Here is a 15,829-nt window from a genome sequence, read left to right as displayed (position 1 = left end):
TGTAAGAGAGAGAGATAAAATGTACAGCACTAGAACCTGAATCATCTTTGTGTGTGTAAGTGTATGTACAGCACCAGTCAAAAGTTTGGACACACCTACTCATTCAAGGGTTTTTCTTTATTTTTACTATTTTCTACATTGTAAAATAATAGTGAAGACTTCAAAACTATGAAATAACATATGGAATCATGTAGTAACCAAAAATATAAAAAAGTTACTATATTTTAAGTACCCAGTCTTGCCTTCATGACAGCTTTGCACAATCTTGGAATTCTCTCAACCAGCTTCACCTGGAATGCTTTTCCAGGTGAACAAATGATAGTCCCACATGATAGTCCCACTAAGCACAAACCAGATGGGAAGGCTTATCACTGCAGAATGCAATGGTAGCCATGCTGGTTAAGTGTGCCTTGAATTCTAAATAAATCACAGACAGTGTCACCAGCAAAGCACTCCCGCACCATCACACGTTCTCCTCCATGCTTCACGGTGGGAACCACACATGCGGAGATAATCTGTTCACCTACTCTGTGTCTCACAAAGACACAGCGGTTGGAACCAAAAATCTTACATTTGGACTCATCAGATCAAAGGACAGATTTTCCACCAGTTTAATGTCCATTGCTAGTGTTTCTTGGCCCAAGCAAGTCTCCACTTCCTAATGGTGTCCTTTAGTAGTGGTTTCTTTGCAGCAATTTGACCATGAAGGCCTGATTCAAGCAGTCTCCTCTGAACAGTTGATGTTGAGATGTCTGTTACTTGAACTCTGTGAAGGATTTATTTGGGCTGCAATTTCTGAGGCAGGTAACTTTAATGAACTTATCCTCTGCAGCAGAGGTAACTCTGGGTCTTCCTTTCCTTTGGCGGTCCCTCATGAGTGCAGTTTCATCATAGAGGCTTCAGTGGTTTTTGCGACTGCACTTGAAGAAACTTTCAAAGTTCATTAAACTTTCCGGATTGTCTTAAAGTCTTAAATTGCCTTAATGTCTTAAAGTAATGATGGGACTGTCGTTCTCTTTGCTTATTTGAGCTGTTCTTGCCATAATAGGGACTTTTACCAAATAGGGCTATCTATCAGGAATCAAGGTAAGACCCAGATGCAGACACGTCGAGTTGACAATGGTTTAATATTCCAACAGGGGCAGGCAATGGACAGGTCGGCAGGCAATAGACAGGCAGGCTCAGGATCAGGGGCAGGCAGAGTGGTCAGGCAGGCGGGCTCAGAGTCAGGTAGGCAAGGATCAAAAACCAGGAGGGCGAGAAAAAGAAAGACTGGGAAAAGCAGGAGCTGATAACAAAAATGCTGGTTGACTTGACAAACAAGACGAAATGGCAATAGACAAACAGAGAACACAGGCATAAATACACAGGGGATAATGAGGAAGATGGACGAAACCTGGAGGGGGGTGGAGACAATCACAAGGACAGAAGATAGTGTCACAGATCAGCGTGTGACACCATCTTCTGCATACCACCACTACCTTGTCACAACACAACTGATTGGCTCAAATGCAATAAGATGGAAAGAAATTCCACAAATTAACTTTTAACAAGGCACACCTGTTAATTGAAATGCATTTCAGGTGACTACCTCATGAAGCTGGTTGAGAGAATGCCAAGAGTGTGCAAAGCTGTCATCAAGCCAAAGGGTGGCTACTTTGAAGAAGATCAAATATAAAATGGATTTTGATTTGATTTTGATTTTGATTTTAACACTTTTTTGTTTACTACATGATTCCATATGTGTTATTTCATAGTTTTGAAGTCTTCACTATTATTCTACAATGTAGAAAATAGTAAAATAAAGAAAAACCCTTGAATGAGTAGGTGTGCTCAAACTTTTGCGTGTACTCACCCAGTTTGCATGGCAGAGCGGGCCTGGTTAACTGTTTGTTGTCCAGAGCGAAGGCAGTTCTTCAGCTGAGCAGCGGCAGACTGGGGGGAGGAAGGGGGAGGTGAGGGACGAGAGGAGGAGGGGGAGGCTGCCTTACTCCCCTGTCCCGCCCCTCCCACCTGCCCTGAGAGACAGGAGTTGCGCGAACCACCCACCGCAAACGGAGCTCTGCACAGAGAGAGAGAGAGAGATTGAGAGAGAGAGCGAGAGATCGAGAGAGAGAGAGAGAGAGAGAGATCGAGAGAGATCGAGAGAGAGATCGAGAGAGAGAGAGAGAAAGAGATCGAGAGAGAGAGATCGAGAGAGAAAGAGAGAGAGAGAGAAGAGAGGAGCGAGAGAGAAAGAGATCGAGAGAGAGAGAGAAAGAGATCGAGAGATCGAGAGAGAAAGAGAGAGAGAGAGATCGAGAGAGAGAGAGAAGGAGAAAGAGAGGAGAGAGCAGAGATCGAGAGATCGAGAAAGAGAGAGATAGGAGAGAGAGTATTTTTCTGAGAAAGAGAGAAAGTATGTGGTGTGTGTGCGTGCGTGTCTCACCTGGACACGGGTGTGACGTAGTTTCCAGGGAAGACACCTGAAGCAGCGGTGCGCAGAGAGGTTCCTTTAAACCACCCGTCCTGACACTTCTCTGTGACGCGGTACATCTCTCCTTTCCTCAGCTCCAACTCATCTGCCTTCTGGGGCTTATACGCATACAGGGCCAGGTAGCTGGGATACACAGAGATCATTCATGATAACAGGATGAAAAAATGAGTGGTATTCTTTTCAAATGGTCAAACAAATATGTAATAAAATACTCCCCCATAAAAAGAGGTCCCGTACAATTGTCTCATGAACTCAAATCCAAATGGCTGGAGGAAAGAACTCAAAGAAAAATGTTGACTTCACTGTCCAAATACTGTTGGAGGGTACTGTATGGCTGAATATATGTTTGATATATGAATGTATACGTCTGAATATATGTCTGAAGAATAATAGGAAGGAAGCGTAACAAGGTCTCCATGCACTGCCTCTGGGTTACTATGGTAACTGGGGGACGTTTTCCCCATAGCAACAGGGCTGGTTGCCAGGTCGGAGATGGAAGTGTGTGACCTCATCAGCGGGACAACCTGCTCTGGATACTGTGTGTGTGTGTGTTTCCTGCGCCCAGGGAAATATGTAATTAGGTGCGACAGCATCTCTATATTCATCTCAGTTTCTGTATCACCATATAGATAGGACAGCAGCTCAGAGAAAACAGCAAACATTGTCAGCAACTCATTACCTATAGATTTACCAGTTAGTGAACCATGCCTGTGTGATGAGTAAACTGTACGTTTCTTGAGTGTACTTACATGTTGAGTGGTAGTTGGACCTTGGCTTGAGCCAGCAGTTCTGAGGTGACTGAAGCCACTCTGGGAGGAACCAGAACCCCTACTGAGGAGGGAGAGGGACCAGGGGGAGAGTCCTGTATCCGTGCAGCAGCCCTGGGGTCAGAGGAGCTGATGAGTACAGGGTGGGAGATCTCCATACTGTGTCTGTTGTTGAGCTGTGCTGTCCGCTGGGTCACACTCAGAGCTGTGAACGAGTGGCGCTTCTTAGCATTCTTCTTCCCCTCTCCTCCTCTCCTCTCCTCTCCTCCTCTCCTCTCCTCCCCTCGCCTCTGGAGGGCGCCATTGCTGCTTCCTGGAGAGGATGGGTTAGGGGAGGGGCCAGAGGAGCAGGGACCCAATGGGAGGCCGGGGGGCGGGTCAGAGCTGGGGCCAGGGACAGGATTGGGTGTCGGCTTGTCAATCTCCATCAACTGTTTGGCTGTTTCATTTAGCTAGAGTGAGGAGGAGAGGAGAAGAGAGGAGAGAGGAGGAGAGGAGAAGAGAGGAGAGAGGAGGAGAGGAGAAGAGAGGAGAGAGGAGGAGAGGAGAAGAGAGGAGAGAGGAGGAGAGGAGAAGAAAGGAGAGAGGAGGAGAGGAGAAGAGAGGAGAGAGGAGGAGAGGAGAAGAGAGGAGAGAGGAGGAGAGGAGAAGAGAGGAGAGAGGAGGAGAGGAGAAGAAAGGAGAGAGGAGGAGAGGAGAAGAGAGGAGGAGAGGAGAAGAGAGGAGTGAGGAGGAGAGGAGAAGAGAGGAGAGAGGAGGAGAGGAGAAGAGAGGAGAGAGGAGGTCAGGAGAAGAAAGGAGAGAGGAGGAGAGGAGAAGAGAGGAGGAGAGGAGAAGAGAGGAGAGATGAGAGAGGAGGAGAGGATCTCAGATCTCCTGGCTCTCAGAGCCCGCCTTCTCTTGTTGGCAGAACTTCAAACCAGCCGCAAAGGATCACACACACACGCACGTGCAAAGACACACACACAAAGACACACACACACAACCACACGCCGCACCCTTAGGAGTATCTATGTACTCAGTGAAAGAGTAGGAGGAGAGAACAATGTTTGTAATGCAGCTCATATCTGAGAGGATGATAGTAGATCTTGTAGTCTGTTCCTGCTAGTCAGATAATATACACACTGAATCTGCCCAGCAACAATACTACTCACTCTACCTCACAGACGGATGCTCAGTCTCACAGGTCCTCTCAGTTCACACACACACACACACACACACACACACACACACACAACCACACACACACACACACACACACACACACACACACACACCACACACACACACACACACACACACACACACACAAAGACATGTTTGTTTTACTATCCTTGTGGGGATCAAACAACTTAATCCCATTCAATCCAATTTTCCCTAACACCTAACTCTAACCTTAACCCTAAAGCCCTGACCCTAAATCTAACCCTAACTCCTAACCCTAATTGTAACAATAAACCTAATTGTAACCCTAAACCTAACCCTAAAATAGCCTTTTTCCTTGTGGGGACCGGTAAAATGTCCCCTCTTGTCCAAATGTTCCTTGTTTTACTATCCTTGTGAGGACTTCTGGTCTCCACAAGGATAGTAAAACCAAAAACACACACACAAACACCCACAAATATACACACACGTACCACAAAGGTCAATGTCAATGTGACATCATGCCATTATCAAATCAAATTGTATTTGACACATGCGCCGAACAGGTGTAGACCTTACAGTAAATGCTTACTCACAAGCCCTTAACCAACAATGCAGTTTTAAGAATATACCTAAAAAAAAAGAAAGCGATAGGAATGACAAATAATTAAAGAGCAGCAGTATATAACAATAGCGGGGCTATATACAGGGGTACTGGTACAGAGTCAATGTGTCACTGTGCGGGGGCACCGGTGTGTAGGTAATTGAGGTAATTATGTACATGTAGGTAGAGTTATTAAAGTGGCTATGCATAGATAATAACAGAGAGTAGCAACAGCGTGGGGGTGGGGCAATGCAAATATTCTGGGTAGCCATTTGATTAGCTGTTCAGGAGTCTTATGGCTTGGGGGTAGAAGCTGTTTAGAAGCCTCTTGGACCTAGACTTGGGGCTCCGGTACCGCTTGCCATGCAGTAGCAGGGAGAACAATCTATGACTAGGGTGGCTGGAGTCTTTGACAATCTTTAGGGCCTTCCTCTGACACCGCCTGGTATAGAGGTCCTGGATGGTGGGAAGCTTGACCCCGGTGATGTACTGGGCCGTACGCACTACGCTCTGTGGTGCGATGCGGTCGGAGGCTGAGCAGTTACCATACCAGGCAGTGATGCAACCCGTCAGGATGCTCTCGATGTTGCAGCAGTAAAACCTTTTGAGGATCTGAGGACCAATGCCAAATCTTTTCAGTCTCCTGAGGGGGAAAGGTTATGTCGTGCCCTCTTCACGACTGTCTTGGTGTGCTTGGACCATGTTAGTTTGTTGGTGATGTGGACGCCAAGGAACTTGAAGCTCTCAACCTGCTCCACTGTAGCCCCGTCGATGAATGGGGGCGTGCTCGGTCCTCCTTTTCCTGTAGTCCACAAATCAACTCCTTCATCTTGATCACGTTGAGGGAGAGGTTGTTGTCCTTACACAACACGGTCAGGGCTCTGACCTCCTCCCTATAGGCTGTCTCATCGTTGTCGGTGATCAGGCCTACCATTGTTGTGTCATCAGCAAACTTAATGATGGTGTTGGAGTCGTGCCTGGCCGTGCAGTCATGAGTGAACAGGGAGTACAGGAGGGGACTGAACACCTACCCCTGAGGGGACCCCGTGTTGAGGATCAGCGTGGCGGATGTGTTGTTACCTACCCTTACCACCTGGGGGTGGCCTGTCAGGAAGTCCAGGATCTAGTTGCAGAGGGAGGTGGTTAGTCCCAGGGTCCTTAGCTTAGTGATGAGCTTTGTGGGCACTATGGTGTTGAAGGCTGAGCTGTAGTCAATGAATAGCATTCTCACATAGGTGATCCTTTTGTCCAGGTGTGAAAGGGCAGTGTGGAGTGCAATAGAGATTGCATCATCTGTGGATCTGTTGGTGCGGTATGCAAATTGGAGTGGATCTAGGGTTTCTGGGATAATGGTGTTGATGTGAGCCATGACCAGGCTTTCAAAGCATTTCATGGCTGCAGACATGAGTGCTACGGGTCGGTAGTCATTTAGGCAGGTCACCTTAGTGTTCTTGGGCACAGGGACTATGGTGGTCTGCTTGAAACATGTTGGTATTACAGACTCAGACAGGGAGAGGTTGAAAATGTCAGTGAAGACACTTGCCAGTTGGTCAGCGCATGCTCGGAGTACACGTTCTGGTAATCCGTCTGGCCCTGTGGCCTAAATGTTTACCTGTTTGAAGGTCTTACTCACATCTGATGCGGAGAGCGTGATCACATAGTCGTCTGGAACAGCTGATGCTCTCATGCATGTTTCAGTGTTATTTGCCTCAAAGCGAGCATAGAAGTTATTTAGCTCATCTGGTAGGCTCGTGTTACTGGGCAGCTCTCGGCTGTGCTTCCCTTTGTAGTCTGTAATAGTTTGCAAGCCCAGCCACATCCAACGAGCGTCAGAGCCGGTGTAGTACGATTCGATCTTAGTCCTGTATTGACACTTTGTCTGTTTGATAGTTTGTCGGAGGGCATAGCGGGATTTCCTATAAGCTTCCGGGTTAGAGTCCCGCTCCTTGAAAGCGTCAGCGCTACCCTTTAGCTCAGTGCGAAAGTTGCCAGTAATCCATGGCTTCTGGTTGGGGTATGTACATACAGTCACTGTGGGGATGATGTCCTCGATGCACTTATTGATAAAGCCAGTGACTGATGGGGTGTACTCCTTAATGCCATCGGAAGAATCCCGGAACATATTCCAGTCTGTGCTAGCAAAGCAGTCCTGTAGTTTAGCATCACTGGTGCTTCCTGCTTTCATTTTTGCTTGTAAGCAGGAATCAGGAGGATAGAATTCTGGTCAAATTTGCCAAATGGAGGGCGAGGGAGAACTTTGTCCGCGTCTCTGTGTGTGGAGTAAAGGTGGTCTCTGGATGAGCGTTTTCCTGTTTGCTTATGGCGGTATACAGCTCATTGAGTGAGGTTTTAGTGCCAGCATCGGTCTGTGGTGGTATGTAGACAGCTTAAAAAAATACAGATGAAAACTCTCTAGAGTATCTCATGATAAGCTGTAGACCACACTATCTCAGACGAGCAAAAAACTTTGAGACTTCCTTAGATATCGTGCACCAGCTGTTGTGGTACTTTCAGCACGTCCCATTTATTTTCCAGCAATTGAACATTAGCTAGCAGGACAGAAGGCAAGGGCAGATTAGCCACTCATCATCTGATCCTCGCAAGGCACCCTGATCTTTTTCCATGAAATCTCAGTTTCCTTCTCCAGTGAATCACAGGGATCTGGGCCTGGTTGGGTGTCTGTAGTAGTATATCCCTCCCGCCCGACTCATTGAAGAAGAATTCTTCATCCAGTTTGAGGTGAGTAATCGCAGTTCTGATGTCCAGAAGCTCTTTTCGGTCATAAGAGAAGGTAGCAGCAACATTATCTACAAAACAAGTTACGAACAACGCGAAAAAACAAACAAAATAGCACGGTTGGTTAAAATTTGAAGAGCCGATAAGACGGCAGCCCTCCCCTCCGGCGCCATTGTATTTTTCACCATGTTGAACTCAGGGGAGGCTACTGCTACATTCATTTACATCAATATCACCTGCGCTGTTTCCCTCTCTGTGTGTGTGTGTGTGTATAGACTGTAGGAGTGAATCTGTCTCAGTGTGTGACATGTCAGTTTTCCATATTAATAGATATGCTAATCAGAGCCAGACCATATGGAAATGAGCCTGATAGATTGATCCTGCACTGACGGCATCACACTCAGGGGACCAATAGACACACACACACACTCTTTCTGAAGGTCAGCTACACACAGACAGACAGTGAATAACTTCATCCAAATATGATGTTTTGCCTCGCCATCTCATGCATACTTTCCCACAGTATACACAATACACCTGAATGTGTCCCTTATCACTGTCTTTACGTGTGTGTGTGTGTGTGTGTGTGTGTGTGTCTGCATTTACTCTTCCCTGAGGCAGACCCATCCTCCACCCTGTGCTTTTTTGCTTTCTGCTGTGGTCATATTTCATTTGAGTAGCGCTATGCTCACTGTGTGTGTGCTTGTGTGTGTGTGTGTGTGTGAGAGAGAGAGGTGCATTAAGTACTCCTCTAGGTGAGTCTGACACTACAGCTGATGAGCTGATATCTGCACTGCGAAAAGGGCAAGCGAGACACACACACTGTGGCAAGTGTGTCTTCTCCACCCACACCCACTCCTAAGTCAATCTGCAGTGTGATTAAAGGGGTGTGAAGGGTTAATGGCGCAGAGCCACACCACCAGAGGAGAGGAGACAGGAGGATAGCATAGCAGAGGACAAGAGAGAGCTCCCTCCTCCCTCCCGCAATGCTCCACTCCAGCTGGGACACCCTAATTATGTCCCCCCCCAAACCACCTCGTGCAGAGATAACCACACACACACACTCCATGCCGTGTCAAAGTGATGGAAGACCCTTAATTATTGATGTATCTCTATCTAATAAGACCCCCTGTGTGTGTGTGTGTGTGTGTGTGTGTGTGTGTGTGTGTGTGTGTGTGTGTTGTGTGAGTGTGTGTGTGTGAGTGTGTTGTTACCTCTACGTAGAGGATGGGGAAGATCCCGATCTTATCTCCCAGCATGCCCTCTGCCCAGTTGTCATCCACTCGTCTGATCACTGTCAGAACCTCATCCTATTAAACAGACAGGAATTCGATTAATCTCTCTCTCTCTCATTTCTAATGAATTTCAGCCCATCCTTCCATTCAGACATTTAGCTAGGGAACTGCAGCTGTGATTCTGTGTGTGTCTGTGTCTCTCTGTCCTTTGACTTGGCCCACTTTCCCCAGATCCATCCTGAGAGAGTGTGTGAACCCAGACCAGGTGCTGCTGAGGAACACACACACACACGCACGCACGCACGCACGCACGCACGCACACACACACACACACACACACACACACACACACACACACACACACACACACACACACACACACACAGAGAATGATAGAGAGAACAAGAGACGCTGCATTCTCCAGTGTCCTTAGCTAGATGAGTGTGTGTAACAGCATGAACAAATTATGAGCTTTAAAGAGGAGAGGAGCGGAGGGAATACAAATCACTGTTTATCACAAACACTGTGCTGGGGAAAGGGGGGGAGAGAGAGAAAGAGAGAGTGTCTTTGCTCTCTCTCTTCCTCTCTCTCTCCCACACACGAGGAGAATAACTATATTCAGATAGAGGTAGAAAGACAGACAGAGGAGAAGGAAGAGTGAGTAGATAAACACAAACCATTCAGTGGGGTATCATAGATGCACACACAGTGGATTACAGCGACTTAGCGTGCGTGTATGTGTGTGTACCTTCGAGAATGCCAGGCAGTCTTTGTCCTGGTCTTTGTCTTTGACCTCAAAGTCATACAGGGCCTTTCCTGTGGGCGGAGTTTGGCTCAGCGGCCGTAACAACACGATGTAACTAGCTGGAAGGAAACCGTGACAACCGTTCAGCTCCCCATGGTACCAGTTGTCGTCAACTTTACGTCGCAGGATGATGATGTCACCTTTAGCGAACTGCAGGTCTCCGGGTTCCTTCCCCTCATAGGAGTAGAGAGCCTTCCCACAGGGCAGGGCCGGGACACTCTGGAAGAGAGAGGAGAGATACGTTAGACTTTCCCACAGGGCAGGGCCGGGACACTCTGGAGGAGAGAGAGGAGAGAGACGTTAGACCTTCCCACAGGGCAGGGCCGGGACACTCGGAGGAGAGAGGAGAGATACGTTAGACCTTCCCACAGGGCAGGGCCGGGACAAACTGGAGGAGAGAGAGGAGAGAGACATTAGACCTTCGCACAGGGCAGGGCCAGGACACTCTGGAGGAGAGAGGAGAGAGACATTAGACCTTCCCACAGGGCAGGGCCGGGACACTCTGGAAGAGAGAGGAGAGATACGTTAGACCTTCCCACAGGGCAGGGCCAGGACACTCTGGAGGAGAGAGAGGAGAGAGACATTAGACCTTCCCACAGGGCAGGGCCAGGACACTCTGGAGGAGAGAGAGGAGAGATACGTTAGACCTTCCCACAGGGCCGGGCCACTCTGGAGGAGAGAGAGGAGAGAGACGTTAGACCTTCCCACAGGGCAGGGCCGGGACACTCTGGAGGAGAGAGAGGAGAGAGACGTTAGACCTTCCCACAGGGCAGGGCCAGGACACTCTGGAGGAGAGAGAGGAGAGAGACGTTAGACCTTCCCACAGGGCAGGGCCGGGACACTCTGGAGGAGAGAGGAGAGAGACATTAGACCTTCCCACAGGGCAGGGCCAGGACACTCTGGAGGAGAGAGAGGAGAGAGACATTAGACCTTCCCACAGGGCAGGGCCGGGACACTCTGGAGGAGAGAGAGGAGAGAGACATTAGACCTTCCCACAGGGCAGGGCCGGGACACTCTGGAGGAGAGAGAGGAGAGAGACATTAGAACTTCCCACAGGGCCGGGCCGGGACACTCTGGAGGAGAGAGGAGAGAGACATTAGACCTTCCCACAGGGCAGGGCCAGGACACTCTGGAGGAGAGAGGAAAGAGACATTAGACCTTCCCACAGGGCAGGGCCGGGACACTCTGGAGGAGAGAGGAGAGAGACATTAGACCTTCCCACAGGGCAGGGCCGGGACACTCTGGAGGAGAGAGGAGAGAGACGTTAGACCTTCCCACAGGGCAGGGCCAGGACACTCTGGAGGAGAGAGGAGAGAGACGTTAGACCTTCCCACAGGGCAGGGCCGGGACACTCTGTAGGAGAGAGAGGAGAGAGACGTTAGACCTTCCCACAGGGCAGGGCCAGGACACTCTGGAGGAGAGAGGAGAGAGACATTAGACCTTCTCACAGGGCAGGGCCAGGACACTCTGGAGGAGAGAGGAGAGAGACATTAGACCTTCCCACAGGGCAGGGCCGGGACACTCTGGAGGAGAGAGAGGAGAGAGACGTTAGACCTTCGCACAAGGCAGGGCCAGGACACTCTGGAGGAGAGAGGAGAGAGACATTAGACCTTCCCACAGGGCAGGGCCGGGACACTCTGGAGGAGAGAGAGGAGAGAGACGTTAGACCTTCCCACAGGGCCGTGCTGGGACACTCTGGAGGAGAGAGAAGAGAGACATTAGACCTTCCCACAGGGCCGGGCCGGGACACTCTGGAGGAGAGAGGAGAGAGACATTAGACCTTCGCACAGGGCAGGGCCGGGACACTCTGGAGGAGAGAGGAGAGAGACATTAGACCTTCCCACAGGGCAGGGCCAGGACACTCTGGAGGAGAGAGAGGAGAGAGACGTTAGACCTTCCCACAGAGCAGGGCCGGGACACTCTGGAGGAGAGAGGAGAGAGACATTAGACCTTCCCACAGGGCAGGGCCAGGACACTCTGGAGGAGAGAGAGGAGAGAGACATTAGACCTTCCCACAGGGCAGGGCCGGGACACTCTGGAGGAGAGAGAGGAGAGAGACATTAGACCTTCCCACAGGGCCGGGCCACTCTGGAGGAGAGAGAGGAGAGAGACGTTAGACCTTCCCACAGGGCAGGGCCGGGACACTCTGGAGGAGAGAGAGGAGAGAGACATTAGACCTTCCCACAGGGCAGGGCCGGGAGAGGAGAGAGAGAGACAGGTTAGATCAAGAAACGCTTAAGGAAGTTACACCCTGTACTCAGTGCCTATGTCAACAACACAATTCCAAATCTGCCTGTCCACACTGGGAAGAACCAATACTGTCAGTCTCTTGGCAGATTTGGGTTCTGTTGTTGTTGATGTAAGTAAGCAGGAAGTCACCCTGCTGTATGTTCATGGCATGCTGTTCGTCTCCAGTGGTCATGTGATGTCAACTCGGTGTAAGGCATGTCAGCGTGTATCTCCAGCCCTGCCCTGAGAGCAGACAGACAGACAGGCACAGCCTGAGGCTCTAACTGATCTGACATCAGCCTGACACTCCAGGCCGTGAACACAACACACAGAGCTGATGCAAGGCCAGGAAATGCACCTATATCTCTGTGTACTGTGTATATGTGTGCTCTCTCCTTCTCCCTCTCCCCCCCGTCCTGCCACTGACATGAACACCACACAGAATGTCAGATGACAGAAGAAAGGGAGAGAGGGAGAGAGAGGGGGAGACAGGGGGGAGCGAGGGAGAGATAAAGAGAAAGGCAATGACAGATGAGAAGAAAGGGAGGGTAGTACTCTTCCATTCTACGGCTCATTACACACACATCATGAAGCTCTAATGTGCAACACATTCTCCTGCATTATATCATTACATTAGCTCTGCTCTCTCACACACACACACACACACTAATACAAAGTGTTGGGACATTCCTGCCTCTAAGCAGAATGTTGTTATGGCCTCTCTCACACACTAGTGCTTAAAATGTTACTAAAAAGTCCTTTAAACTGTAGCTGGTAAGGGTGCGGTTGTAGCATAACGATAACATGCACAAACTTCTTACTTGCTGCCAGTGTGTGTGTGTGTGTGTGTGTGTGTGTGTGTGTGTGTGTGTGTGTGTGTGTAATGGTATAGTAAAACCAGAGTTCAGTCTATTAATCTTCATTAATTCTTTATTGAGTACCTGCAAGTCAGCTACACAGCTAAAGTACTGCTACTGAACCAGTCAGTCAGCTACACAGCTAAAGTACTGCTACTGAAACAGTCAGTCAGCTACACAGCTAATGTACTGCTACTGAACCAGTCAGTCAGCTACACAGCTAAAGTACTGCTACTGAAACAGTCAGTCAGCTACACAGCTAAAGTACTGCTACTGAAACAGTCAGTCAGCTACACAGCTAAAGTACTGCTACTGAACCAGTCAGTCAGCTACACATGTTAAAGTACTGCTACTGAACCAGTCAGTCAGCTACACAGCTAAAGTACTGCTACTGAACCAGTCAGTCAGCTACACAGCTAAAGTACTGCTACTGAAACAGTCAGTCAGCTACACAGCTAAAGTACTGCTACTGAACCAGTCAGTCAGCTACACAGCTAAAGTACTGCTACTGAACCAGTCAGTCAGCTACACAGCTAAAGTACTGCTACTGAAACAGTCAGTCAGCTACACAGCTAAAGTACTGCTACTGAACCAGTCAGTCAGCTACACAGCTAAAGTACTGCTACTGAAACAGTCAGTCAGCTACACAGCTAAAGTACTGCTACTGAACCAGTCAGTCAGCTACACAGCTAAAGTACTGCTACTGAACCAGTCAGTCAGCTACACAGCTAAAGTACTGCTACTGAAACAGTCAGTCAGCTACACAGCTAAAGTACTGCTACTGAAACAGTCAGTCAGCTACACAGCTAAAGTACTGCTACTGAACCAGTCAGTCAGCCACACAGCTAAAGTACTGCTACTGAACCAGTCAGTCAGCTACACAGCTAAAGTACTGCTACTGAAACAGTCAGTCAGCTACACAGCTAAAGTACTGCTACTGAACCAGTCAGTCAGCTACACAGCTAAAGTACTGCTACTGAAACAGTCAGTCAGCTACACAGCTAAAGCACTGCTACTGAAACAGTCAGTCAGCTACACAGCTAAAGTACTGCTACTGAGCCAGTCAGTCAGCCACACAGCTAAAGTACTGCTACTGAACCAGTCAGTCAGCCACATAGCTAAAGTACTGCTACTGAACCAGTCAGTCAGCCACACAGCTAAAGTACTGCTACTGAACCAGTCAGTCAGCCACACAGCTAAAGTACTGCTACTAAACCAGTCAGTCAGCTACACAGCTAAAGTACTGCTACTGAACCAGTCAGTCAGCCACACAGCTAAAGTACTGCTACTGAAACAGTCAGTCAGCCACACAGCTAAACTGTGACACCAGCCCCCACCCCTGGAAACACACACACACACACTCCTCTCCCTGTCCTCCTGGGCTTTCAGGAGAAACCCACCATTACTGATCCCCACTGGGCACACACACCTCTAATTACTGCACCACAGGAGAGAGAGAGTGGCCTGGTGTGTGTGTATGTGTGTGTGTGTATGTGTGTGTGTCAGGGCAGCCTAGTCCCCCTATGCAGCAGTGAGATCCCATCTGCTCCAGTGTCTGTCTGTTTAAAGCCTGTTGGCTAGCAGTTTTCTTCTCCTCTCTCCCTTCTCTTCCTCTCTCTCGATTGTCTCCCTCTCTCCTCTCCTTCTCTTCTCAGTAATAAAGAATTTTTGTCCTTGGAGGGGCATTGGGCCGTTACGTTACACCTCTGCTACAGCTACTGGAGAATTAGTGTGTGTGTGTGTGTGTGTGTGTGTGTGTGTGTGTAGACCTCCAGTAATAGCATAGTAAATCTGTAACTATATTCCTGTTCCGAGGGCAGCATTCATCAACCCTGCTGTTTCTGTAGGAGATCACGTACGGCTGCTCTAACACTGAGTCTGTCCCTAACACATGAATTTCATTCAGACATACCAACCAATGTTTCAGGACATCAAATCCAATTATTTAACACAATGGGCCTTAGAATAGGCTGTTGTTTCGTCCCGTTGTTTGTCAGCAGCTGACTAAGAATGTCTGGCCAGAGACAAACTATAGGCCTGTTCAGATCTCAGAAGATATTCAATTTGCTACTACACAGTAGCTAACAGTAGAGATTCTATTGGCTGCTAACTAACATAATATAGTATATTGGTTGCTATAGCTAACAGAAGAGATGTTATTGGTTGCTAACCCACAGAGGAGATTATATTGGGTGCTACTTAACAGAAGATATGCTCAGTGGTAACAAATTGTTAAATTAACCAGAGCAGCTAAATATACATCCTGTCTGTTCATCACACTAACGTCTCACAGAGGAGAAAGTTCTGCTTTCATTTAGGAAGAGTGTGAATTCACAGTCATCTCTCATCCCCCCAGTCTCTCTCCTCTCTCTACTCCTCCCATATGTTAACACATGTTAGAAATCTGATCAGAATAGAAGGAACAGGAACCATGTGTGGCCAGAGGGTATGGAGTCATCAGGTTAAGACTTTGTCTAGTGGTGTCATGGTATCTGATGTGAGCTTGCTAGCTAATGAGTGCCTGCCTGCATGCCCATCTTGGAAGTAGTGTCACCCTCGACCAACCACTGCCATGTTATAGTAATGTTATTATAGTGATGTTATTATAGTAATGTTATTATAGTGATGTTATTATAGTAATGTTATTATATTGATGTTATTATAGTAATGTTATTATAGTAATGTTATTATAGTGATGTTATTATATTGATGTTATTATAGTGATGTTATTATAGTAATGGTATTATAGTGATGTTATTATATTGATGTTATTATAGTAATGTTATTATAGTAATGGTATTATAGTGATGTTATTATAGTGATGTTATTATAGTAATGTTATTATAGTAATGTTATTATAGTAATGTTATTATAGTGATGTTATTATAGTAATGTTATTATAGTGATGTTATTATATTGATGTTATTATAGTAATGTTATTATAGTAATGTTATTATAGTAATGGTATTACAGTGAT

At 47.9% G+C, this 15,829-nt stretch overlaps 1 protein-coding gene across 1 annotated transcript; it reads right to left on the bottom strand.

Annotated features, from left to right (window-relative positions):
- Positions 1–463: 463 nt before the first annotated feature.
- LOC115188813 (E3 ubiquitin-protein ligase SH3RF3-like) lies at positions 464–10,041 on the bottom strand (the record flags this gene model as incomplete). Its single annotated transcript, XM_029747660.1, has 6 exons — positions 464–482; positions 1,856–2,062; positions 2,429–2,599; positions 3,226–3,695; positions 8,941–9,036; positions 9,710–10,041. Coding segments are annotated over 6 exons (1,295 nt in total), but the record flags the coding sequence as incomplete, so codon positions are not given.
- Between the last annotated feature and the right edge of the window lie 5,788 nt (positions 10,042–15,829).

Source organism: Salmo trutta, unplaced genomic scaffold, assembly GCF_901001165.1.
Source record: "Salmo trutta unplaced genomic scaffold, fSalTru1.1, whole genome shotgun sequence".
Classification (NCBI taxonomy): Eukaryota; Metazoa; Chordata; class Actinopteri; order Salmoniformes; family Salmonidae; genus Salmo; species Salmo trutta.
The sequence above is the reverse complement of the archived record's forward strand: the minus strand, read 5'-3'. Positions and strand labels throughout refer to the sequence as shown.